We start from the raw sequence: 26,958 nt of genomic DNA, 5'->3' as shown, positions 1-26,958 counted from the left end.
CGCGGGGCACGCCGGGAACGCCGCCGACGCCCAAGATGGCGGCAGGATTGAAAAGTTGTTGCCGGGGCGGCGGCGGCGGCGGCTGCAGTTCCTTCCCGGGCTCGTCTTGAAAGGCGAAGGCGGCCATGGCGGCGCAGTGAAGGGCGGGGCGACCCGGAGGGGAGCGAGATGCCTCCGGGCTCCGCCTGAGCCATGGAGGAGGAAGGCAAGAGGGGCAAAAAGGTGAGTGGGCGTGGCTTCTGGGCCGAGGGGGCGGGGTTTGCGGAGATGGGGGCGGGGCGTCGCTGGGAGAGCGGGACCCCTGAAGGCGGAGGCTTTGGACTACCGAGCCCATCATTCCAGGAGAGGGTGGGCTTGCGGAGCCTGGGCTCCTCAAGCGGGCTGGACTACAGAGCCCATCGCTCCCGTATATGAATGGGCTGCGGAGCCTGTGGTCCTCAAGGGGCTGGGACTACAGAGCCCGTCAGCCCAATAAGTGATGGACTGCGGAGCCTAGGGTCCTCAAGGGGGTGGACTACAGAGCCCATCATTCCAATAGGGGTTGGACTGCAGAGCCTATGGTCCTCAATGGGTGGACTACAGAGCCCATCATTCCAATAGGGGTTGGGCTGCAGAGCCTATGGTCCTCCATAGCCTTGGACTACAGAGCCCATCATTCCAATAGATGATGGGCTGCAGAGTCTATGGATCCTCAATAGCTTTGGACTACAGAGTCCGTCAGCCCAATAAGTGATGGACTGCGGAGCCTAGGGTCCTCAAGGGGGTGGACTACAGAGCCCATCATTCCAAGAGGGGTTGGACTGCAGAGCCTATGGTTCTCAATGGGGATCGACTACAGAGCCCATCATTTCAATAGGGGTTGGTCTGCGGAGCTTATGGTCCTCAATGGGGTGGACTACAGAGCCCATCATTTCAATAGGTGATCTGCGGAGCCTATGGTCCTCAATGGGGATGGACTACAGACTCCATCATTCCAATAGGTGATGGTCTGCGGAGCCGACGGTCCTCAACGGGGATGGACTACAGAGACCATCATTCCAATAGGTGATGGTCTGCGGAGCCTGTAGTCCTCAATGGGGGTGGACTACAGAGCCCGTCATTCCAATAGGTGATGGACTGCGGAGTCTATGGTCCTCAATGGGGGGTGACTACAGAACCAATCATTCCAATAGGGATTGGACTGTAGAGTGTATGATCCTCAAATGGCTTTGGACTACAGAGCCCATCATTCTAATAGATGATGGTCTGCGGAGCCTAGGGGGTCCTCAAGGGGTTTGGACGACAGGCTCCGTCATTCCAATAAGTGATGGATGGCAGAGCCTGTGGTCCTCAATGGGGGTGGACTACACAGCCTATCATCCCAATAGCTGTTGCACTATGGAGCCTATGTTCCTCAATGATGGTGGACTACCTTACTAAAGGTTTACTCCATGGGTAGGTTGGTCCCAACCTACTCCTAAGTTGTGTTCGCGGTGGATTCCGGCTTTCGGGAAGCGTCGCTTATCGTTGGAAAGGAGAGACTATCTTTAGTTGTGTTATTGTGACACATAACACAACACGATGAACATATCCTACACTCCTTCCTCCTCTTATTTGTGCCACAACGACAACCCTGTGAGGTGGGTTGGGCTGAGTAAGAGAGAGAGAGAGATGGGGCCAAGGTCACCCAGCTGTCTTTCATGCGTAGGTCAGTACTAGAACTCACCGTCTCCTGGTGATTGGCCCAAAGTCACCGAGCTGGCTTTCATGGCTAAGGCGGGACTAGAACTCACCGTCTCCTGGTGATTGGCCCAAGGTCACCCAGCTGGCTTTCATGGCTAAGGTGGGACTAGAACTCACCGTCTCCTGGTGATTGGCCCAAGGTCACCCAGCTGGCTTTCATGGCAAAGGCGGGACTAGAACTCTCTGTCTCCTGGTGATTGGCCCAAGGTCACCCAGCTGGCTTTCATGGCTAAGGTGGGACTAGAACTCACCGTCTCCTGGTGATTGGCCCAAGTCACCCAGCTGGCTTTCATGGCAAAGGCGGGACTAGAACTCTCTGTCTCCTGGTGATTGGCTCAAAGTCCAAGCTGGCTTTCAGGCCTAAGGCGGGACTAGAATTCACCCTCTCCTGGTGATTGGCCCAAAGTCACCCAGCTCGCTTTCATGGCTAAGGCGGGACTAGAACTCTCTGTCTCGTGTTGATTGGCTCAAAGTCACCCAGCTGGCTTTCATGGCTGAGGCGGGACTAGAACTCACAGTCTTCTGGTGATTGGCCCAAAGTCACCCAGCTGGCTTTCATGGCTAAGGCGGGACTAGAACTCTCCGTCTCCTGGTGATTGGCTCAAAGTCACCCAGCTGGCTTTCATGGCTAAGGCGGGACTAGAACTCACCGTCTCCTGGTGATTGGCCCAAGGTCACCCAGCTGGCTTTCATGGCAAAGGCGGGACTAGAACTCACCGTCTTCTGGTGATTGGCTCAAAGTCACCCAGCTGGCTTTCAGGCCTAAGGCGGGACTAGAATTCACCCTCTCCTGGTGATTGGCCAAAGTCACCGAGCTGGCTTTCATGGCTAAGGCGGGACTAGAACTCACCGTCTCCTGGTGATTGGCCCAAGGTCACCGAGCTGGCTTTCATGGCTAAGGCGGGACTAGAACTCATCGTCTCCTGGTGATTGGCTCAAAGTCACCCAGCTGGCTTTCAGGCCTAAGGCGGGACTAGAATTCACCCTCTCTTGGTGATTGGCCCAAAGTCACCCAGCTCGCTTTCATGGTTAAGGCGGGACTAGAACTCTCTGTCTCGTGTTGATTGGCTCAAAGTCACCCAGCTGGCTTTCATGGCTAAGGCGGGACTAGAACTCTCTGTCTCGTGGTGATTGGCTCAAAGTCACCCAGCTGGCTTTCATGGCTAAGGCGGGACTAGAACTCACCGTCTTCTGGTGATTGGCTCAAAGTCACCCAGCTGGCTTTCAGGCCTAAGGCGGGACTAGAATTCACCCTCTCCTGGTGATTAGCCCAAAGTCACCCAGCTCGCTTTCATGGCTAAGGCGGGACTAGAACTCTCTGTCTCGTGTTGATTGGCTCAAAGTCACCCAGCTGGCTTTCATGGCTGAGGCGGGACTAGAACTCACAGTCTCCTGGTGATTGGCCCAAAGTCACCCAGCTGGCTTTCATGGCTAAGGCGGGACTAGAACTCTCTGTCTCCCGGTGATTGGCCCAAAGTCACCCAGCTGGCTTTCATGCCTAAGGCGGGACTAGAATTCACCCTCTCCTGGTGATTGGCCCCAAGATGAGACTAGAATTCCCCGTCTCCTGGTGATTGGCCCAAAGGCACCCAGCCAGCTTTGATCCCTGAGGTGGTACTAGAACTCCCCGCCTCCTGGTGATTGGCCCAAACACACCCAACCAGCTTTGATACTCAAGGCGGTACTAGAACTCCTCACCTCCTGGTGATTGGCCCAACGTCACACAGCCAGCTTTGATTCCCAAGGCGGTACTAGAATTCCCCGTCTCCTGGTTTCACGGTCAGCACATTATCCCTTAACTTTTTAACGTATTAAACGGGATATTTTGCACCCATCTCAACCCCACATCTAAAAATCTCATAGCGTCTTCATAAAAGTAGAAAACAGTTTGTGTGTGTGTGTGTGTTTAGGGTGTGCTATTCGCCGACAACCCTTTGCAGCAGGCTTCCTGTCAACTTTTTTTTTTTTTGTGGTGAAAGACACCAGAAATAAACGCAACTGTCTGCTTTAAAAAAAAAAAAAAAACGTGCTGGCATTTCCCAGGAATTTAATTTAACGCAAAGCCGGGTGTTTTTTTTTTTCTCCGAATGATATTTGCCAAGACACATCCTGCAAATGTTTAAGGGATCTATCTCTGCAATTGCACAACACTCACACACACACAGACACACAGACGCACAAAATGTTCCCGGTCAGTGCAGACTCCAGACCCACATTTTTGCAGATGGCACAAACGTCTCCCAATATAGCTTTTATTTCAGTTTTTCCCGATCCGGAATGAATCCAGGGCGCTTCCCAAGAGCAGCGCTCTAATTAATTTTTTTGCAATTATTCTATTTTTTTTTACCGCTTTGCCCGGTGGAATTGAAATTATCTCTGTGTGTGTTGTGTTGTGTTGTGTTTGTGGATGATATTTGGGGATGGAGAAGGATCTTCCGGATAACAAACCAATCTCAGTGGATATTTTTCCATGCTTGAAGTCACTTCTTTTTCAATTGCAGATAGTCCTCGCTTTACGACTATTCATTATTCTGTTCTATTCCATTCTATTCTTATTCTATTCCTGTTCTATATTCTTTTTTTTCTGTTCTGTTCTAGGTTCTAGGTTCTGTGTTCTATTTTATTCTATTCTATATACTACTCTATTCTCTATTCTATTCTCTATTCTATTCTATTCTCTATTCTATTTTATTCTATATTCTATCCTATACTATTCTATTTATTCAAAGTCTATTCTCTATTCTTTTCTCTATTCTATTTTCTATTCTATATATTCTGTATTCTATTCTATGTTCTATTTTCGAGTTTCTATTCTATTTCATTCTATATTCTATTCTCTATTCTATTCTCTATTTACTGTTTTCCTTTCTATTCTCTCTAATATTCTATTCTTATTCTTTTATTCTATTCTATATTCTTTTTTCTGTTCTATGTTCTGTGTTCTATTTTATTCCATTCTATATACTATTCTATTCTATTCCATTCTATATACTATTCTATTCTCTATTCTATTCTATTCTCTATTCTATTCTATTCTATTCTCTATTTTATTGTATATTCTATCCTAGTCTATTCTTTATTCTATTTTCTATTCTATATATTCTGTATTCTATTCTATGTTCTATTTTCTATTCTATTTCATTCTATATTCCATTCTATTCTCTCTAATATTCTATTCTATATTCTTTTTTTTCTGTTCTATGTTTTGTGTTCTATTTTATTCTGTTCTATATACTATTCTATTCTCTATTCTATTCTCTTTATTCTATATTCTAACCTATCCTATTCTCTATTCTCTTCTCTATTCTATTTTCTATTCTATATTGTATTCTATTCTGTTTTATTCTATTTTCTGTTCTATTTCATTCTTTATTCTATTCTCTATTCTACTCTATTTTCTATTCTATTCTCTCTAATATTCTATTCTATTTTCTATTCTATTCTATATTCTATTCTTCTATTCTGTACTGTATTCTATTCTATGTTTTATTCTATTTTCTATTCTATTTCATTCTCTATTCTATTCTCTATTCTACTCTATTTTCTATTCTCTCTAATATTCTATTCTATTCTCTATTCTATTCTATTCTGTTCTATATTCTACTCTATTTTGTTCTCCTTTCTCTATTCTACTCTACTGTTCTCTATTCTATTCTCACTTTTCAAGTGTGACTCCAATATACAGGTCATCCTCCACTTAATGACTGGAACTGGGCCCCAAATTTCTCTCGTTAAGAGGGACAGTCGCCAAGAGAGCTTTGCCTCATTTTGCAATCTTGCTTGCCACTGTAATGAAGCCAATCGCTGCAGATGTTAAGTCGGTCACACGGTCGTTAAGTGAATCAATCTCCCCCCATTGACTTTGCTTGTTGGAAGGACGCCAAAGGGGATCACATCTCTCTCTCTCTCTCTCTCTCTCACACACACACAGACACACACACACACATACACAGATGGGATGCCACCGTCATCAATACAAGCCAGCTACCAAGCGTCCGCATTTCGATCCCGCGACCATGGGGGTGCTGCAACGGTCGTTGAGTGTGACAAGCGTCCCAAGTCAGCTTTTCTTCCGTGCCGTTATAACTTCGAACTATCACTAAATCAACTGTCGTAAGTCGAGACGCAGCTGCGAATGGAAGGGATTTTTCTACAAAAAGCTGCCAGCCGGCCTGAGAATTTGTGACCGACGACTACGTTGGATCCCCCAAAATTTCTGTCGTTGTGAGACAAGAGAGACAATCGTTCAGCGAGTTCAGCTACAGCTACCCCACCGAATGTTTTGGGGGTAAAGGCGGTCCTCCACTTACGACGGTTTGCTTAGCGACCGTGGAAAGGGACAACGGCGCGGAAAAAAAAGGGACCGTTTTCCCGCCCGTGACGACGTCGTTAAGAAAAGTTGGATGACGGGGCAAAAATTCACTTCGCAAAGCGGCCGAAATATTGGTACTCCGTTGCGGTCGTCAGTTAGGACTGCCTGAACTTGTGAGCCTTTACACACAGACAGACACGCACACACACACACACACACACACACACACGCACGCACCTCAGATTAAGTCTCCTTCCCGGTTGGACTTGGCTGGTCTACACAATTCGTTCAATTGCCTGAGTTTCGGCGGTTTTTTTTTTTTTTACTCTCACCACGTTGTTGTGTTGGACAGAGTTTTGTCGAAAGGTCAGGCGTGCCACAAGGGTTGTGTAACCTCTCAAGTGAACAGCTTCCTTCTGAAACCATTTTGAACGCTTGGGGATCCTCGTTCGGTCGCGTTTAAATCTGTGGGGGGCTCGGCGAGATGTTTGTTCCTGTCCTTCGGGCTTTGGCCAAGTTTTGAACGTGCCGACCCCCCCCCCCAAAAAAGGTGAGCGGTCTCTCCTCTCCAGCTGTTTTTTCTCGGAGTGTCTGGGGGGGGGTGTTTCTCTTCTCATCAACAGCTGGTTCTCGCATGTACCACCACCTCCTTCAGGAGGAAACTGTGGTTTGTCTGCTTCCGGTTCTCGCTCGCTTATGAGCGAGGATTGGCGCTCGTGCGGCCTCGTTTTCTGCTAATGCCCGAGTCTTATATTGCTGTCGAGGTGACCCTGGGGACTCTCGGTGAGCCGACGTTTCCAGGTAGTTCCACGTCCTAACGACAACCATGGAGAGCGAGGTAAGGGCTGGTGATCGCCCCCCCCCCACACGGCCGGGGTTTCGGTCTCTTCGTGGCCCCCCAACCCGCTTTTCTTCCCCGTCTTCCCCCTCCCCGCCAAAACCGCTCTCTCTGATTTCCTCAAACGGAGGCGGAAGATGGTATGACTCGATTCTTCAGACGGTTCCTTCTTGATCCACGCCTGGCGAGATTCCTCTCTTTTGCTGGCTGCCCCGTAAGATACGTCTCGATCACTTCTTAACCGCCATTGCAAGTCGGAGGATCCCAGGTCACTCCTGGGCTAATTTGTAGGGGCAGATGGGTCTTTCTCGGCGGGACAGATGCTCGGCGAACAATAGCAAGTCGCTCGTCTTTTCCTACTTCCCCTCTGTGTTGGGTTGGTCGGCCGGCCTAGCAAATTATCTCGCACGGTAGCCCGGCAGTTTGTCCTTCCCGTTTCCTACGGATTGGCCGAAAGTCACGCAGCCGGCTTTCGTGGCTAAGGTGGGACTAGAACTCACCGTCTCCTGGTGATTGGCCCAAAGTCACCCAATCAGCTTTCATGCCTAAGGCGGGAGTAGAACTCACTGTCTCCTGGTGATTGGCCCAAAGTCACCCAGTCAGCTTTCATGCCTAAGGCGGGACTAGAACTCACCGTCTCCTGGTGATTGGCTGAAAGTCAACGAGCTGGCTTTCATGTCTAAGGCGGGACTAGAACTCCCTGTCTCCTGGCTATTGGCCCAAAGTCACCCAATCAGCTTTCATGCCTAAGGCGGGACTAGAACTCACCGTCTCCTGGTGACTGGCCCAAAGTCACCCAGTCAGCTTTCATGCCTAAGACGGGACTAGAACTCACCGTCTCCTGGTGACTGGCCCAAGGTCACCCAGTCAGCTTTCATGCCTAAGGCGGGACTAGAACTCACCGTCTCCTGGTGACAGGCCCAAAGTCACCCAGTCAGCTTTCATGCCTAAGGCGGGACTAGATCTCGTCGTCTCCTGGTGATTGGCCCAAAGTCACCCAGTCAGCTTTCATGCCTAAAGCGGGACTAGAACCCACCGTCTCCTGGTGATTGGCTGAAAGTCAACGAGCTGGCTTTTGTGTCTAAGGTGGGACTAGAACTCCCTGTCTCCTGGCTATTGGCCCACAGTCACCCAATGAGCTTTCATGCCTAAGGCGGGACTAGAACTCAGTGTTTCCTGGTGATTGGCTGAATGTCAACGAGCTGGCTTTTGTGTCTAAGGTGGGACTAGTACTCCCTATCTCCTGGTGATTGGCCCAAAGCCACCCAGCAGTCTTCCATGCCTAAGGCAGGTCTAGAATTCCCGTCACCCGGTTTGTAACCTATTGCCTTAGCCACCAAACTGGTTGTAGACCAGGCTGTGTTCTGGAGATCAAATGATTGACGGATTCAAGAAAATCACTCAGTGCCTGTCTACTTTTCACTTATTCTCTGGGCTGGGCAACGAAACCAGCTTTTTATTTGGGGGAAGGAAATAAATTAATTCATGACATAATTAATTGTGCAACCCCTCCCTGCTCCGCAAGTACATTAATTGAGATAATTAAAATTAGTAGAGAAAATTTCAATTACGTATATCCAGCAGCGTCAACGTGTCACTGCAGGGATCAACCTAAGCAAAGTCCAATTAGTCCTCGAAATAACGGCCACAATTCTGCCCCCAAATTTGTATCGCTACGCGGGACATGTGTGAAGTCACTGTTTGCCCCGCTTTTACGACCTGTCTAGTCAACGCTGTTAAGTGTTTAGTGTAATTCCAGGACTGACTGAAGCATCGGTTGAGAGAATTCAACACTTAGAACCACTATTAACACCCAAAATTTAGGTCACTAAGCGAGACGTCTATGAGGTGAGCTCTGCCCCATTTAACTGTCATAAATACGAGTCGGTTGACAGGCATCTGAATTTGGATCCTGTGACCCTGAGATGCTGCGACCGTGATAAATACAAGTCAGTTTCCCAGTGTCTGAATTTTGATCCCGGATGCTGCGACCGTCGTAAATTCGAGTCGGTTGCCGAGCATCTGAATTTTGATCCCATGAAATGGGGCAAAATTGACTTAAATGTCCTGCTTAGCAACCCAAATTCTGGGACCTGCAGCTGTCGTAAGTCGAGGACACGCCTGTTGGGATTCTTCTCGAACGGAGCTTCGATTCCGTGCGGGACTCAAACCGAATGCTTCACGACGGCAAAACAGAACGAAATGGGTTTCATAAATGTCGCCCTCGGTCACCCAAACTTGAGGATCCGCGGCCGTCGTAAGTCGAGGGCCGCCCATTTTGATTGGTCACTCTGCCACACAAACACACCCTTGTCCTTTTGATTGCAGCCTGGGATCGTCTCGCCGTTCAAACGGGTGTTCCTGAAAGGGGAGAAGGGGCGCGACAAAAAGGCGCAGGAGAAGGTCACCGAACGGAGGGCCCTTCACACCGTGTCGTCGGCCGGATTCCCGGAACGCTTCGAGCCGGACGTCCTGCTGAACGACTACATCGAGAAGGAAGTGAAGGTAAGCGGAAGAGACCCGGGAGGTCATCCAGTCCAGCCCGCCCCCCCCCCCCCGCTCGAACAGGAGACCCTTACCGAATCATACAAGGACAGAGTGGGAAGGGACCTGGGAGGTCATCTAGTCCAACCCCCAGCTCAAGCAGCAGACCCTGGCAGAATCATGGGAGGACAGAGCTGGAAGGGACCTCGGAGGTCATCCAGCCCAGCCCCCCCCCCCGCTCGAACAGGAGACCCTTACCGAACCATAGACGGACAGAGGCGGAAGGGACCTCGGAGGTCATCTAGTCCAGCCCCCTGCTCGAGCAGGAGACCCTTACAGAATTGCAGAATGCGTTGGAAAGGACATTAGAGGTCATCTAGTCCAGCCCCCGGCTCAGGCAGGAGACCCTTACAGAATCATAGAATGGCAGAGTGGGAAGGGATCCTGGAGGTCATCTAGTCCAACCCCCCTGCTCGAGCAGGAGACCCTTACAGAATCATAGGAGGAGAGAGCGGGAAGGGACCTCAGAGGTCATCTAGTCCATCCCCTTCAAGCAGGAGACCCTTACAGAATCATAGGATGGCAGAGTTGGAAGGGACCTCGGAGGTCATCTAGTCCAGCCCTCTGCTCGAACAGGAGACCCTTACAAAACCATAGAAGGGCAGAGCTGGAAGGGATCCTGGGAGGTCATCTAGTCCAACCCCCAGCTCAAGCAGGAGATCCTTAGAGAATCACAAGGGTTGGGAGGGACCTGGGAGGTCATCTAGTCCAACCCCCTGCTCAGGCAGGAGACCCTTAGACACAGACTTATGACCGCAACGGAATTCAACATTTCTGCTGCTGAGCGAGACAATTCGGTTACTTTAGGCCCGTTTTAAGACTCTCTCGCCTCCGTCCTTAAGGGAATCGCCAAACTGTGTGGTCGTTAAGTGAATCTTTCCAGGAGGGACAGCCGCCGGTCACGAAGCGAGGACTCCCTGGCTGCTGATATTGACACTGCGGTTGGCCGAGTCAAAACACCGGCCGGCCGGCTTCGCTTAACGACCGCCCGATTCTGGTTTAACGACCGCCGCGCTCCGCCGCGCGGATTTGAAGCAGTGGCACGAAAAGGATCTTTTGAATAATTGTGAAGTTTTTTTAAAAAAGTCACTCGTTTCGGAGACCTGTCCCCCCCCCCCGGTTCATTGTGGCGGTCGTAAGTCCGAGGACGGCCTGAGGGTTGCGCGCTTTGCGCGAGAAGACTTTTTTTCTCTTTCATTTTAATTTTTTTCTTCTTCTTCTTTCTTCCAGTACTTAGGCCAGTTGACGGTTCCCGGCTACCTGAATCCCTCCAGCCGGACGGAAATTCTGCATTTAATCGACAACGCCAAGGTGGGTGGGTGGGATGTTCCTCTGCTAGTCCTCGACTTAACGACGGTTTGGTTGTGGTGCCGTCCCCGCACTTTCGACGGCCCCGGGAGGGGGGAAAAGTGACTTCGGACGGCTCGGCGCCCTCAGTGAACGTCGCGGCGCCCTCAGTGAACGTCGCGGCGCATGCTGCGAACGCGGAATCGAAGCTCCGCTGCTTGGCGGCCGACTCGTCCTTACGACGGTCACGGTGTTCGGGCACGGGGTGTGTGTGTGTTCCGTGATCCACGGGGAGGCTGCAGCGGTTGTAAGGGTCCGAAAAAACGGCCCGAATTGCTGTCTTCTCTGCTGGAGGGAGAGGAGCAAACGAGAGGAAGAGGGGAGGAAGATAGGGAGGGGGAGAGGAAAGACTAGAGGGGAAGAGGGGAGGAGGAGAAGTAAAGAGGAGAAGAGAAGCAGGGGAGGAGGAGCAGAGGAGAGGAGGAGGGTGGGAGGAGGGAGATAGGGAAGAGCAGAGCAAATAGAGAGGAAGGGGAAGGAGGAGGAGCAGAAGGGGGGAAGGAGAAGTAAACGAGAGGAAGAGGAGGAGGAGGAGGAGGAGGAGGAGGAAAAGGACTGGGGAGGGGTGTTGCTGTTTTTTTTTCTTCTCGCAGATGTTTCGTGGCCCAGCTTCGTAACATTATCAGTCGTAGAAGGTATGTATGGATAGGAAGCGGTGGACTGAGGTTTTTCTCTCAGACGTTTCATGACCCAGCTATGTAGCGTCCTCAGGGCTAGAAAGACGCGGGATCTGCTCTGTATTCGTCTCTACAATTCCTTCCAGCCCTGATGACGTTCCCTAGTGGGGTCATGAGACGTCTGCAAGGAGACCACCCAGCTCAGAGAGAGCACCAGGGACTCCACAGTCCTTTCCCCTCCCTCCCTCCCTCCTCCTCCCCTTCCCTCCTTCCTTCCTTCCCTTCCCTTCCCTTCCTCCCTTCTAGCACTGATGATGTTCCCTAGTTGGGTTGTGAAACGTCTTCAAGGAAAACCACCCAGCTCAGAGAGCATCAAGGACCCCACAGTCAGTCCTTCCTTCCTTCCTTCCTTCCTTCCTTCCTTCCTTCCTTCCTTCCTTCCTTCCTTCCTTCCTTCCTTCCTTCCTCCTCCCCTCCCTCTCCCTGTTCTCCCTCCCTCCTCCAGGTCCTTCTAGCCCTGATGCTGTTACCTAGTTGGGTCGTGAGAGGTCTTCAAGGAGACCACCCAGCTCAGAGAGCACCAGAGACCCCACTTTCCTTCCTTCCCTCCTCCTCCTCCTCCTCCTCCTCTCCTCCCTTCTAGCCCTGATGATGTTACCTAGTCGGGCCACGAAACGTCTGCCAGGAAACCCCCACGTTTCCCGGGACCTCCTTATCCCGGGAGACCCCGTTCCTCCCCTTCCAGACTCTTCTCTTCCTCCTCCCACCCTCCCCCGTTTTCCTGCCCTCCACCTTTTGGGACCGTCGTCCTGACGGACGGTCCTCTTTTTATGTCTCCCTCCCTCCCCAGCGGGCCCACCAGCTGCCCGGCCAGCTGAGCCACGAGCACGACGCCCTGATCAGCCTCTCGGCGTACAACGTCAAGCTGGTCTGGCGGGACGGCGAGGACATCATCCTCCGGGTCCCCATCCACGACATCGCCTCAGTCTCCTACATCCGGGACGACTCCTCACACCTGGTGGTGCTGAAGACGGGTAGGTGGTGGTGGTGGTGGTTGGGGGGGGGGGAATGGGGGACTCTGAGCGGCACTCCTCGATGTAGGAGCAAAACGGCCCTGAAAACCAGCCCCTCTCTGGGGTTGGACTAGATGACCTCCGGAGGGGGGGACGACTCCCTTCCGACTCTTGCTCTTCCGGGATTCCATCAGGGGCTCTCCTGCTTGAGCAGGGGGCTGGACTAGATGACCTCCCAGGCCCCTTCTGACTCGTGTGATTCTGTCAGGGGCTCTCCTGCTTGAGCGGGGGGCTGGACTAGATGACCTCCGAGGCCCCTTCCGATTTAATTTAATAATTTAATATTTAATTTAATTTAATATTTAATTTAATTTAATTTAATTAACTTAATGTAATTTAATTTTTTTTATTTTATTTAAAAGTTTTATAAATTTACTACAATATAAACCCCCCACCCCTTCCCCCCTCCCCCACTTCCCAGAGCTGATTACAGGATAAAAAAATAAAATAAACATAATCTAACTAACATTAATCAACCATACTGTCAATCAAAACCATAACACCCTTTAACTCCCCCAACAAATATTAACAAATTAAGTCAAAAATAGTAAAATAATTAAAACTAATAATAGTTAGCTAGAATCTACTCACAAGCAAGATAATTTAATTTAATAATTTAATTTAATTTAATAATTTAATTTAATTAATTTACTTTTTAATTTAATTTTTAATTTAATTTAATTTAATAATTTAATTTAATTAATATAATGTGATTTAATTTTTAATTTAATTTAATTTAATTTTTAATTTAATTTAATAATTTAATTTAATTTAATTTTTAATTTAATAATTTAATTTAATTTAATAATTTAATTAATTTAATTTAAATTAATTTAATTTTTAATTTAATTTAATTTAATAATTTAATTAATTTAATTTAATGTTTAATTTAATTTAATAATTTAATTTAATTTAATAATTTAATTTAATTAATTTAATTTAACTTAATTTAATTTTTAATTTAATTTAATAATTTAATTTAATTAATTTAATGTGATTTAATTTTTAATTTAATTTAATTTAATTTTTAATTTAATTTAATTTTTAATTTAATTTAATAATTTAATTTAATAATTTAATTAATTTAATTTAACTTAATTTAATTTTTAATTTAATTTAATTTAATAGTTTAATTTAATTTAATAATTTAATTAATTTAATGTTTAATTTAATATTTAATTTAATAATTTAATTTAATAATTTAATTAATTTAATTTAACTTAATTTAATTTTTAATTTAATTTAATGTAATTTAATTTTTAATTTAATTTAATTTAATAATTCAATTTAATATTTAATTAATTTAATTTTTAATTTAATTTAATATTTAATTTAATAATTTAATTTAATTAATTTAATGTAATTAATTTAATGTAATTTAATTTTTAATTTAATTTAATTTAACTAAGTAACCACACGCCACTGATGCTCAGCCCGGGTGGGGGGGAGCAGGAGGGGGGGAGGTCTGCCTTCCCCACTAACAGCCCCCACCCCCCCCGTTTCTCTTAGCTCAGGACCCCGGCATCTCCCCCAGCCAGAGTCTGTGCGCCGAGAGTTCGAAAGCGCTCACCTCGGGGTCCCTGTCCGAGAGCGGGGTGGCGCCCGTCGAAGCCTGCTGCCTGGTGATCCTGGCCACGGAGAACAAGGTTAGATTCTCACTCGGGTCCCGGCGGCCGGCCGGTTCTCCTTTCTGCTTCCGCCGACGGGGATGGTCCCCCCCTCATCCGCCTGGGATATTTTTATTTATTTGAACGGTTGAGTTGTGACATTCCCTCCCCCTCCGTCTCACTGGCATCGTCTCGGCCTGGCTTTTAGCCCTTAGCCGGGACTAGAACTCACCGTCGCCTGGTGATTGGGTCAAACTCACCCAGCTGCCTTTTAATGCCTAAGGCGGGACTAGAACTCACCGTCGTCTGTTGAGTGGCCCAAAGTCGCCCGCCTGGCTTTCACTCCTCAAGTGGGACTAGAACTCACCGTCGCCTGGTGATTGGGTCAAACTCACCCAGCTGCCTTTTAATGCCTAAGGCGGGACTAGAACTCACCGTCGCCTGGTGATTGCCCCAAAGTCACCCAGCTGGTGTTCACTTATTCACTGGGACTAGAATTCACCGTCGCCTGGTGACTGGTCCAAAGTCACTCAGCTGTTTTCACTCCTAAGGTGGGACTAGAACTCACCGTCGCCTGGTGATTGGTCCAAAGTCTCCCGCCTAGCTTTCACTCCTCAAGTGGGACTAGAACTCACCGTCGCCTGGTGATCGCCCCAAAGTCACCCAGCTGGTGTTCACTTATTCACTGGGACTAGAATTCACCGTCGCCTGGTGACTCATCCAAAGTCACTCAGCTGTTTTCACTCCTAAGGTGGGACTAGAACTCACCGTCGCCTGGTGATTGGTCCAAAGTCTCCCGCCTGGCTTTCACTCCTCAAGTGGGACTAGAATTCACCGTCGCCTAGTGATTGGATCAAACTCACCCAGCTGTCTTTTAATGCCTAAGGCAGGACTAGAACTCACCATCGCCTGGGGAGTGGCCCAAAGTCACCCAGCTGGCTTTCACTCATAAACAGGGACTAGAACTCACCGTCGCCTGGTGATTGGTCCAAAGTCACCCAGCTGCCTTTTAATGCCTAAGGCGGGACTAGAACTCACCGTCGCCTGGGGAGTGGCCCAAAGTCACCCAGCTGGCTTTCACTTCTAAGCTAGCACTAGAACTCCCCATCTCCTGGAAGTTCTCCTTGGCTTCCGAAGGACTTCCTGGAAGATTGTCCCACCTTGTCTCGCTTGTGTATCCCTTCCTTCCTTCAGGTCACCGCCGAGGAACTCTGCTCCCTCCTCAGCCAAGTCTTCCACATCGTTTACACCGAGTCTACAATCGACTTCCTGGACAGAGCAATATTTGATGGGGCCACCACACCCACCCGGCATCTGTCGTTGCACAGCGGTAGGAGGAAAGGACGTGTATCTCCCTAGGGTTGGGGACCCCTTTGCCGCTCTTCTGGAAGCCTCTTCCTCCTACCCTCCTCCTTCCTTGTCCCCTCCTTCTCTCCCTCCTCGTCTTCCTCTTTCTCCCCTTCCTCTTATTCTCCTCCTCCCCTTTTCCTGCTCTTCTTCTCCTCTTCTCTTCCTCCTCCTCCTCCCTTCTAGCACTGATGACGTTCCCTAGTTGGGTCATGAAACGTCTGCAAGGAAACCACCCAGCTCAGAGAGCACCAAAGACTCCACTTTCCTTCCTTCCTTCCTTCCTTCCTTCCTTCCTTCCTTCCTTCCTTCCTTCCTTCCTTCCTTCCTTCCTTCCTTCCTTCCTTCTCCTCCTCCTCCTCCCTTCTAGCACTGATGTCGTTCCCTAGTTGGGTCGTGAGACGTCTGCAAGGAAACCACCCAGCTCAGAGAGCACCAAGGACCCCACACAGTCCTTCCTTCCTTCCTTCCTTCCTTCCTTCCTTCCTTCCTTCCTTCCTTCCTTCCTTCCTTCCTTCCTTCCTTCCTTCCTTCCTTCTCCTCCTCCTCCTCCCTTCTAGCACTGATGTCGTTCCCTAGTTGGGTCGTGAGACGTCTGCAAGGAAACCACCCAGCTCAGAGAGCACCCAGGACCCCACACAGTCCTTCCTCCTCCTCCTCCTCCTGCTCCTCCCCTCCCTCCTCCTCCCCTCCACAATCCCCACTTCCTTCTAGCACTGATGACGTTCCCTAATTGGGTCATGAAACGTCTGCAAGGAAACCACCCACCTCAGAGAGCACCAGGGACCCCACAGTCCTTCCTCCTCTTCCTCCTCCTCCTTCTCCTCCTCCTCCTCTTACTCCTCTTTCTCCTCCTCCCCTGCTCCTCTTCCTCCTCTTCCTCCTCTTCCTCTCCTCCTGTTCTTTCCCATCCTCCTCTTCTGCTTTTCCTCGTCCTCGTCCTTCTCTTCTCCTCTCCCCTGCTCCTCTTCCTCCTCCTCTTATTCTCCTTCACCCCTTCTGATCTTCTTCCTCTTTCTCTTCCTCTTATTCTCCTCTTCTCCTCCTCTCTTCCTTCTCGTCTCTTCCTCTTCCTCCTTCTCCTCTCCTCCTCCCCTTCCTCCTCCCCTCCTGCTCTTCAGGGCCCACCGGGATGGGTGTGTGAAAAGCCCCCTTCCGTCTTCCTCCGCTTTGCTGACCCCCCACCCCTTTTCTCCCAATCTTCCCCGCAGACGATTCCTCGACCAAAGTGGACGTCAAAGATGCCTACGAAACGGAAGCCAGCACTTTGTGAGTCCCGGGGCGACATAAACACACACACACGTGGGGCGGACTCCACAACTTGGGGGTGGTGTGTGTGTGTGCACGCGTGCGTGTGCATCGCCGAGAAAAGTTGCTAAGTGAGATTTGACAAACTTAACATTTCTACAGGAACGTAGCACTGTCCTTAATAAGCCCCTGTTCGGGCGCCGTGTTCCGTAGCGAGGCCAAGTCCCGCCCTTGTTGGCTTTTTTGGCGGCCTGCTGTTTTCAGGGAGGCGGGTTCGAGGCCCGGCCTCGGTTTGGAAGAGTCCGGAATCACTTCCGCATCCCTCGTGTCTTTCCAGCTCCTTCCCGGAATCCCTGGAGCTGGGGGGCAACTCCCCCACCTCCTTTTCAGCCCAGCCGTCTCCCCCCCCGCAGCCGGCCAGCGACAGCGAGCTGAGCACAACGGCGACGGAGCTCCTGCAGGACTATATGATGACGGTAAGTGGGCAAGGAGGACGACAACAGAGCTGGAAGAGACCTCGGGGGTCATCTAGTCCAGCCCTCTGCTCAAGCAGGAGACCCTGACGGAATCGTAGAAGGGCAGAGCTGGAAGGGACCTCGGAGGTCATCTAGTCCAGCCCTCTGCTCAAGCAGGAGACCCTGACGGAATCGTAGAAGGCCAGATCTAGAAGGCCAAGGGCCTCGGAGGTCATCTAGTCCAGCCCTCTGCTCAAGCAGGAGACCCTGACGGAATCGTAGAAGGCCAGAGTTGGAAGGGGCCTCGGAGGTCATCTAGTCCAACCCCCTGCTGAAGCCGGAGACCCTTACAGAATTGTAGAATGGCAGAGTTGGACGTGACCTCGGAGGTCATCTAGTCCAGCCCCCTGCTCAAGCAGGAGACCCTGACGGAATCGTAGAAGGGCAGAGCTGGAAGGGACCTCGAGGGTCATCTAGTCCAGCCCCCTACTCAAGCAGGAGACCCTGACGGAATCGTAGAAGGGCAGAGCTGGAAGGGACCTCGGAGGTCATCTAGTCCAGCCCTCTGCTCAAGCAGGAGACCCTGACGGAATCGTAGAAGGCCAGAGTTGGAAGGGGCCTCGGAGGTCATCTAGTCCAACCCCCTGCTGAAGCCGGAGACCCTTACAGAATTGTAGAATGGCAGAGTTGGACGTGACCTCGGAGGTCATCTAGTCCAGCCCCCTGCTCAAGCAGGAGACCCTGACGGAATCGTAGAAGGGCAGAGCTGGAAGGGACCTCGAGGGTCATCTAGTCCAGCCCCCTACTCAAGCAGGAGACCCTGACGGAATCGTAGAAGGGCAGAGCTGGAAGGGACCTCGGAGGTCATCTAGTCCAGCCCTCTGCTCAAGCAGGAGACCCTGACGGAATCGTAGAAGGCCAGAGTTGGAAGGGGCCTCGGAGGTCATCTAGTCCAACCCCCTGCTGAAGCCGGAGACCCTTACAGAATTGTAGAAGGGCAGAGTTGGACGTGACCTCGGAGGTCATCTAGTCCAGCCCCCTGCTCAAGCAGGAGACCCTGACGGAATCGTAGAAGGCCAGAGTTGGAAGGGGTCTCGGAGGTCATCTAGTCCAACCCCCTGCTGAAGCCGGAGACCCTTACAGAATTGTAGAATGGCAGAGTTGGACGTGACCTCGGAGGTCATCTAGTCCAGCCCCCTACTCAAGCAGGAGACCCTGACGGAATCGTAGAAGGCCAGAGCTGGAAGGGACCTCGGAGGTCATCTAGTCCAGCCCTCTGCTCAAGCAGGAGACCCTGACGGAATCGTAGAAGGCCAGAGTTGGAAGGGACCTCGGAGGTCATCTAGTCCAACCCCCCTGCTGAAGCCGGAGACCCTTACAGAATTGTAGAATGGCAGAGTTGGACGTGACCTCGGAGGTCATCTAGTCCAGCCCCCTGCTCAAGTAGGAGACCCTGACGGAATCGTAGAAGGGCAGAGCTGGAAGGGACCTCGAGGGTCATCTAGTCCAGCCCCCTACTCAAGCAGGAGACCCTGACGGAATCGTAGAAGGCCAGAGTTGGAAGGGACCTCGGAGGTCATCTAGTCCAACCCCCCTGCTGAAGCCGGAGACCCTTACAGAATTGTAGAATGGCAGAGTTGGACGTGACCTCGGAGGTCATCTAGTCCAGCCCCCTGCTCAAGTAGGAGACCCTGACGGAATCGTAGAAGGGCAGAGCTGGAAGGGACCTCGAGGGTCATCTAGTCCAGCCCCCTACTCAAGCAGGAGACCCTGACGGAATCGTAGAAGGCCAGAGTTGGAAGGGACCTCGGAGGTCATCTAGTCCAACCCCCCTGCTGAAGCCGGAGACCCTTACAGAATTGTAGAATGGCAGAGTTGGACGTGACCTCGGAGGTCATCTAGTCCAGCCCCCTGCTCAAGTAGGAGACCCTGTACTCTCGCAAACAAAGTGGCTGTCCAGTTTCTTCTTAAAAACCTCTAATATTGGAGCACCTAAAACTTCTGGTGGCAAGCAGTTCCACTGGCTAATTGTCCCCAGTGTTAGGAGGTTTCTCCTTAATTCCAGGTTGCTTCTCTCCTTGATGAGTTTCTTCTTGCTAAGATCTTAATTGCTTTCTTTTGTTATCTAATGATACTGGATCAGTGTAGGATTGGGTTGCCCAACCTTGGCAATTTGAAGACGTCAACTCCCAGAATCCTCCAGCCGGCCTGCTTTAAGAGGGGAAGACAACAACTCCCAGAATCCCCCAGCCGGCCTGCTTTAAGAGGGGAGGACTTCGACTCCCAGAATCCCCCAGCCGGCTTGCTTTAAGAGGGCAGGACTTCGACTCCCAGAATCCCCCAGCAGGCATGCTTTAAGAGTGGTGGGCTTCAACCCCCAGAATCCCCCAGCCGGCCTGCTTTAAGAGGGGAGGACTTCGACTCCCAGAATCCCCCAGCTGGCATGCTTTAAGAGTGGTGGGACAGGACAGCTCTAGATTCCATTAAAAGACCATAAATAAATTTGCTCTTGGAGAATTAAAAAAAAAATGGACAGTCTACCTTTGATCATCTGCTTTAAACCTGGTTTACTTCCAATGTTTGGTTCCCGTTTTCCTTTAATTCAGGAGTTCTCAATCTGTGGGCCGCACCCCGTAAGTCCTCCGTTGCCTATTTGCAACTGGGTGTGCGCTAGTGGCTGGCATAGCCCCACTCGCGCGAACGTCGCGGTGCTCTCGGCCCCGCTCACGGGAGCGCGGGGCTGCGCACACGCCTGCCAGCTCCCACATAATGATTCCCGCTTTCCGCCATCCTCCGCCTCCGAGCCGCCGATCCGGAAAGTCGGGAACCTCTGATTTAATTTAATTGAGTTGCTTCCTCCTTTCTAGTTACGGACCAAGCTCTCGTCGCACGAGATCCAGCAGTTCGCCATGCTGCTGCACGAGTACCGCAACGGGTCGTCCGTGCACGAGTTCTGCGTCAACCTCAGGCATCTGTACGGGGATAGCCGGAAATTCCTTCTGCTCGGTAAGCTTCTCCCCACGCGCGCCCCCCTCCCAAAATTAATCTGGGGTGTGGGTTTCATCCATTAGAACTTAGAACTCGGAATAGAATGGAGCCGGAAGGGACCTTGGAGGTCATCTAGTTCAGCTCCCTGCTCATGAGTTTAGGTTAGTTTTTCGATTTTGGCCAGTGGAGGACATGTGGGCTTCCACCATGGGGGGGGGTCTCTGGGAGCTGCGTTGTTTTCTGACGTTTTATTACCTGACTAGGTAGCATCCTCAGTGCTGGAAGGGAGAGGGGTGTGCAGAATGGAGAAGGACTGTGGTATCCTTGCGGCTTTCTGAGCTTGATTTTCTTGCAGACGTTTCGTGACCGAACTGGGGAACGTCATCAGTATGAGGGAGTGTGGAGTTTGCTCACTTTTTATAGAAAACTAACAAGCTCTGAGCGCACCATGGGCCACAGAGTCCTCCTCCTCCTCCATTTTTCACACCCTTCTCCCTCTAGCACTGATGATGTTGCCCTTCCTTCCTTCCTTCCTTCCTTCCTTCCTTCCTTCCATCCATCCACCCATCCATCCATCCTGCCTCCTCCTCCTCCTCCTCCTCTCTAGCACTGATGTTGTTCCCTAGTTGGGCCATGAGACGTCTGCAAGGAAACCACCCAGCTCGGAGAGCACCAAGGATCCCATAGTCCTTTTCTTCCTCCTCTTCCTCCTCCCTCTCCCCTTTTCCTCTGCCCCCTCCCAGCACTGATGATGTTCCCTTATTTGGTCATGAGACGTCTGCAAGGAATAACCACCCACAACATTTTCCTTCCTTCCTTCCTTCCTTCCTTCCTTCCTTCCTTCCTTCCTTCCTTCCTTCCTTCCTTCCTTCCTTCCTTCCTTATAGCACTGATGATGTTCCCTAGTTGGGTCATGAGACGTCTGCAAGGAACTCCCCCGAGCTCCGAGAGGACTAGGGACCTCACATTGATTGACGGGTTTTGGCCTTACAATAAATCAATAAAAAAAGAGTTCAGTGTAACTTTTTTTAAAAAGGGAAGAGGTTAAAAAGAGTTGGATAACATCCACCTGGCTGAGCATCTCTAGGCCAGTGGTTCTCAACCTTTTTAATGCTGTGACCCCCCAACCGGTCGTAAGTCGAGGACTACTCAACCGGTCGTAAGTCGAGGACTACTCAACTGGTGCAGCACCGTTTGCAGACTGGGACTTTTGGCGAGCTCAGCAGGGCAGAGACAGCCTGGAGAATTCCTATTGGCTTTTGAAAGCCAATAGAATTAGACTCTATTCAAGAGAGTCTATTCTATTGGCTTTCAAAAGCCAATAGAATAAAAGGGAGTAGCACAGCTAAGGAAAAGGGGGGAAAAAATGGCGGACTGTGTTGTTTGGCAACCCCCGTGAAATGGTCGTTCGACCCCAAATGGGGTCCCGACCCACAGGTTGAGAACCACTGCTCTAGACGAACAGGTGGTGGCATTTTTCTCTCGCCACCCCTGAAGTGTAGGTAGTCCTCGCCTTAACGACATTTTGGTTACTGGCCGTTCGAAGTCGGAATGGCGCTGAAAAAAAGTAGCGCCATGTTTCACATGACCGTCGCCGCATCGCCATGGCCCCACGATCAAAATTCAGGCTCGAGGCTCAGCGACCGACGCAGACTTATGACGGCGTCGTGCCGTCCTCCGGGATCACGTGATCCCCTTTTGCGATCACCTGTCCAGCGAAGCCCGGTTCACTCTGCGACCGTGTTGCTAACTTAACTGTTGCGGGGATTTATTTAACAGCCAGGGCCAAAACGATTGTAAAATGGGGACAAACCTGCTCAACAACGGTCTCGCTCAACAATGGGAAGTCTGGGCTCCGTTGTAAGTCGAGGACTCTGAAATTCCAGGCAATCCTACCGCTTCTGCAATCACGAATAACCGTCCCCCTCAGTTTTTTTTTCTGTCTATTGGTTTGGGGGGGGGAGAGGGTCCTGCGTTCGAATCCCGGCCTTTGAAAGGCCTTCTCCACTGAGTTCCTTTCCCTCTTCTTCCTCCCTCTCCGAGGTCTCCGTCCCTTCATCCCGGAGAAGGACAGCCAATACTTTGAGAACTTCCTAGAGACCATCGGCGTGAAAGACGGACGGGGGATCATCACGGATAGTTTTGGCCGATACCGCTGGACGGTGAGAACCATCTCCAACTCCACCGCCAACGGCAACGGCGCCGCCGGCAGTTCGGATGACCAGTCGGTGCCGTCGGAGGGGGACGAGTGGGATCGGATGATCTCCGACATCAGCAACGACATCGAAGCGTTGGGGTGCAGCTTGGATCAAGATTCGTCCTGATCCGGGCAAGGACGCCGAGAGACGTGGACCTCTCTGTCCCGCGCCGGACCCCATTTTATTTCTCACTCTTGTTTCCCAGACTTCCTCTCCCCAAGGCTCCCATTCATCCTGATTGGGGCGAGTACGCTACGAGACACGGACCTCTCTGTACCGCACCGTCCCCCCCTCCCCTTTTATTTCTCGCTCTCGTTTCTCGTGCCTTCCCTCCCTTAGGCTCCTCACGGAGTCCCGTTCGTCCCAAGCTTGGGTACCCACTGCCGTTGTGGAGAAACCATGAATCCCGGGAAGGTCAGCACAAGCTTCTCCAGGGTCTACCCCCTCCCCCCATTCCCGCCTCTCCAGTTTTGCACATGACCTTTCTTACACGGATGTCTGAATGCGTGTTCCTGGAGTTCCCTCGCCACTGAAATCCCAAGCAGTTGTCCTCTAATATTTCAAAGGAGGGTAGCGGTTGAGTCGCTCCGGCGCTCCATCCGTTGTGGGATGGGAGCTCCTTCTGTCAACGCCAGCAGGCGGATCTAGTGATGGATCTGGCCGTGATTTTGAACTTGGAATTCCCTAAGGACAAGTGGGGTGATCTCAGGGTGGAGAACCCGGTTGAGAAACCGGTTGACGGTCTGCTCCAAGACAAGTCACAGCTCTTTTACTCGTCCACGTGGTGTCCAAACCTTCCCCGATCTTAGCCAAATTCGGACCGTTCCAAGCGGCCGGACCATAATGAAGGCCCAAGCCCCATGGAACAAGCAGGGCATTGTGGGTTGGGGGTGGGGCTGTCTCATGGTGGACTTCCATCCAGGACTCCCAGTCCTTCGGCAAGTTGGGGGTCGATCCAACTTAAGAACGAGACTTTTTTTAATCCTGGTTTATTATTTTTTTTCAAGCAGCGGAGGCAATATATATACATATGTACATGTGTTGTATATATTATACATATAAATGCACAGTTATTTTTCTAAGCGTGTTTCAGGCCACCGAGAGCTCGCCTGGCTTCTTATAAACTGACATGTATGTTCTTTTAGCCCGTCGGGAGATGGACAGACACGTGTGTCTTTTTTTTTTTTTTTTAAATCGCACCAAAAATCGGTGGCTTGCTGTTTTTTTTTTTTTTTTGTTTTGATTTGTTTTTTTTCCAAAGAAACCGGTTTCAAATAAAAAGCTGGCTGGGGAAGCCACAGCCAAGACGTGAGGGCTTCTTAGCTTTCCATCTGGGCAAACTGACCGGGACCCTTGTCAGTTTCGTGTCTGGGAAAATGAGGACCGGAGGGGTGGGAGTGTGGTGGGGAACACAAATGGTGGCTTGCCTCGAGAACTGTGGTTCTCAACCTGTGGGTCGGGGCCCCATTTGGGGTCGAACCACCATTTCACGGGGGTCGCCAAACAACGCAGTCCGCCATTTTTTCCCCCTTTTCCTTAGCTGTGCTCCTCCCTTTTATTCTATTGGCTTTGGAAACCCAATAGAAGAGACTCTCTTGAATAGAGTCTCATTCTATTGGCTTTCCAAAGCCAATAGGAATTGTCCAGGCTGTCTCTGCCCTGCTGAGCCCGCCAAAAGTCCCATTCTGCAAACGGTGCTGCACCCGTTGAGTAGTCCTCGACTTACGACCGGTTGAGTAGTCCTCGACTTACGACCGGTTGGGGGGTCACGGCATTAAAAAGGTTGAGAACCACTGCTCCAGAAGTTGTGGGTGTGCCATCACTGGAAGTTTTAAAGAAGAGATTGGGCTGAAATGGTATAGGGTCTCCTGCTTGAGCACTAGGATGCTGCGAACGTCATCAATACGAGTTGGTTGCTAAGCGTCTGAATTTGAAATGTGACCGTGGGATGCTGCGACCGTCATAAATATGAGTCAGTGGCCAAGCGTGTCAATTTTAATCACCTGAACCCGGGACGCTGTGACTGTCATAAACACGAGTCGGTGGTCAAGCGTCTGAATTGTAATTACGTGACACCAGGATGCTGTGGGACCGTCATAAATACGAGTCGGTTGCCAAGCGTCTGAATTTTAATCACGTCACCCCGGGAAGCTGTGACCGTGATCAATACGAGTCAGTAGCCAAGCGTGTCAATTTTAATCGTGTGACCACGGGACGCTGCGACCGTCATAAATACGAGTCAGTGGCCAAGCGTGTCAATTTTAATCGTGTGACCACGGGACGCTGCGACCGTCATAAATACGAGTCAGTGGCCAAGCGTGTCAATTTTAATCACCTGAACCCAGGATGCTGCGACCGGCATAAACACGAGTCGGTGGTCAAGCGTCTGAATTGTAATTACGGGACACCAGGATGCTGTGGGACCGTCATAAATACGAGTCGGTTGCCAAGCGTCTGAATTTTAATCACGTCACCCCGGGAAGCTGTGACCGTGATCAATACGAGTCAGTAGCCAAGCGTGTCAATTTTAATCGTGTGACCACGGGACGCTGCGACCGTCATAAATACGAGTCAGTGGCCAAGCGTGTCAATTTTAATCGTGTGACCACGGGACGCTGCGACCGTCATAAATACGAGTCAGTGGCCAAGCGTGTCAATTTTAATCGTGTGACCACGGGACGCTGCGACCGTCATAAATACGAGTCAGTGGCCAAGCGTGTCAATTTTAATCACCTGAACCCAGGATGCTGCGACCGGCATAAACACGAGTCGGTGGTCAAGCGTCTGAATTGTAATTACGGGACACCAGGATGCTGTGGGACCGTCATAAATACGAGTCGGTTGCCAAGCGTCTGAATTTTAATCACGTCACCCCGGGAAGCTGTGACCGTGATCAATACGAGTCAGTAGCCAAGCGTGTCAATTTTAATCATGTGACCACGGGACGCTGCGACCGTCATAAATACGAGTCAGTGGCCAAGCGTGTCAATTTTAATCGTGTGACCACGGGACGCTGCGACCGTCATAAATACGAGTCAGTGGCCAAGCGTGTCAATTTTAATCGTGTGACCACGGGACGCTGCGACCGTCATAAATACGAGTCAGTGGCCAAGCGTGTCAATTTTAATCACCTGAACCCAGGATGCTGCGACCGGCATAAACACGAGTCGGTGGTCAAGCGTCTGAATTGTAATTACGGGACACCAGGATGCTGTGGGACCGTCATAAATACGAGTCGGTTGCCAAGCGTCTGAATTTTAATCACGTCACCCCGGGAAGCTGTGACCGTGATCAATACGAGTCAGTAGCCAAGCGTGTCAATTTTAATCGTGTGACCACGGGACGCTGTGACCGTCATAAATACGAGTCAGTGGCCAAGCGTGTCAATTTTAATCGTGTGACCACGGGACGCTGCGACCGTCATAAATACGAGTCAGTGGCCAAGCGTGTCAATTTTAATCATGTGACGCTGCGACCGTCAGATACAAATCAGTGGCCAAGCGTGTCAATTTTAATCATGTGACCACGGGATGCTGCGACCGTCATAAATACGAATCAGTGGCCAAGCATGTCAATTTTAATCACATGGCCCCAGGACGCTGCGACTGTCATAAATACGAGTTGGTTGCCAGGCGCCTGAATTTCAATCATGTGACCATAAAGGTGCTGCGGTGGTCGTAAATTGTTATCCGTGCCGTTGTCCATTAGAATGGTCACTAAACGAAGGGTTGCAAGTTGAGGACTTGCCTGAATTGTTATGTTGGCGTGTTCTTCCCCAAAATTGCATCCCCGGCTGCCCAGCAGAGAAACAATGCTTAAAATAGCTCTCCACGTGCAGCTCGCGTGTGACGATTCGACAGTGTGTAATTGTGTGAGGAGCAGCCTAGCGTTACCTAAGTGGAATCGAAAAAAGGCTTTGAAGGCTAAAAGATCTTGACGTTTCGCACGAGTTCCGATTTCGCGCGGGGGATTCGAGTCCTAAACCTGCCCATTCCCCCCCCACACACACCCCCCAGGAAAATTCATTCCGACTTCTGCTAAAGCCTGCGAGGAAAAGAATCCCAAATTCTGGCTGAATTCGATTCCGCCTCAGGGATCTGACACTGATGATATTACCTGGTAGGGTCCTGAAACGTCTGCGAGAAGAATATTAGACTCCTAGAGCATCAAGGACCCCACAGTCCTTTTTTTTCTTCCTCCTCCTCCTCCTCCTCCTTCCTCCCTTCTAGCACTGATGATGCTCCCTAGTTGGGTCACGAGACGTCTGCAAGAAAATGACCATCTTCACAGAGCCTCAACGTCCCCACTCAACTTCTCCTCCTCCCAGGTCCCTTCCAACTCTCGTCATTCTGTCAGGGTTTCCTGCTTGAACGGGGTTGGACTAGATGACCTCCGAGGTCGGACTAGATGACCTCCGAGGTCCCTCCCCACACTTGTCATTCTGCCAGTAGCCCAACAGACGCAGGAAACCACCACTCCGTGGTCCGGCGAGAGGACAAACGCCTCGAGACCCATCCAAGACCCAAGCAAATGCAGGCGGTCCTCGCTTTACGACCACGACCGAGCCCCCCCAAAACCTCCGTCATAAAGCGAGTCATTTAGGGAGCGGGTTTGGGCCCCGTTTTACGTCCTTTCTCCCCTCCCTCGTCCTTCCGTGAGTCA

General features: G+C 50.6%; 1 protein-coding gene across 2 annotated transcripts; it reads left to right on the top strand.

Annotated features, from left to right (window-relative positions):
* Nucleotides 1-23,646, top strand: CCM2 (CCM2 scaffold protein). 2 transcript variants are annotated; one of them, XM_039318868.1, is made up of 10 exons: nucleotides 1-222; nucleotides 9,201-9,377; nucleotides 10,647-10,727; nucleotides 12,231-12,414; nucleotides 13,963-14,099; nucleotides 15,255-15,390; nucleotides 16,619-16,676; nucleotides 16,993-17,131; nucleotides 19,978-20,116; nucleotides 22,142-23,646. In XM_039318868.1, exons 1-10 carry the CDS (start codon nucleotides 193-195, stop codon nucleotides 22,420-22,422), a joined length of 1,362 nt encoding a protein of 453 aa, XP_039174802.1. In that variant the 5' UTR covers nucleotides 1-192; the 3' UTR covers nucleotides 22,423-23,646. The 2 variants fall into 2 exon arrangements, with proteins under 2 accessions (XP_039174802.1, XP_039174803.1); XM_039318869.1 differs by lacking the exon at nucleotides 1-222 and adding an exon at nucleotides 5,324-6,872.
* Nucleotides 23,647-26,958: the final 3,312 nt, after the last annotated feature.

This window comes from Crotalus tigris, unplaced genomic scaffold (assembly GCF_016545835.1).
Source record: "Crotalus tigris isolate CLP2741 ecotype Arizona unplaced genomic scaffold, ASM1654583v1 scf7180000021611.299338, whole genome shotgun sequence".
NCBI lineage: Eukaryota > Metazoa > Chordata > Lepidosauria > Squamata > Viperidae > Crotalus > Crotalus tigris.
This window is presented reverse-complemented; position numbering and strand designations above follow the sequence as displayed.

What these genes read in the sequence shown, in the direction of transcription:
- CCM2 (XM_039318868.1), top strand. Translation starts at nt 193, where the DNA reads ATGGAGGAGGAAGGCAAGAGGGGCAAAAAG. An exon ending in AAGGCAAGAGGGGCAAAAAG is followed by an intron (nt 223 to 9,200) that starts GTGAGTGGGCGT and finishes TTTTGATTGCAG; the next exon opens with CCTGGGATCGTCTCGCCGTT. An exon ending in CCGGAAATTCCTTCTGCTCG is followed by an intron (nt 20,117 to 22,141) that starts GTAAGCTTCTCC and finishes TCCCTCTCCGAG; the next exon opens with GTCTCCGTCCCTTCATCCCG.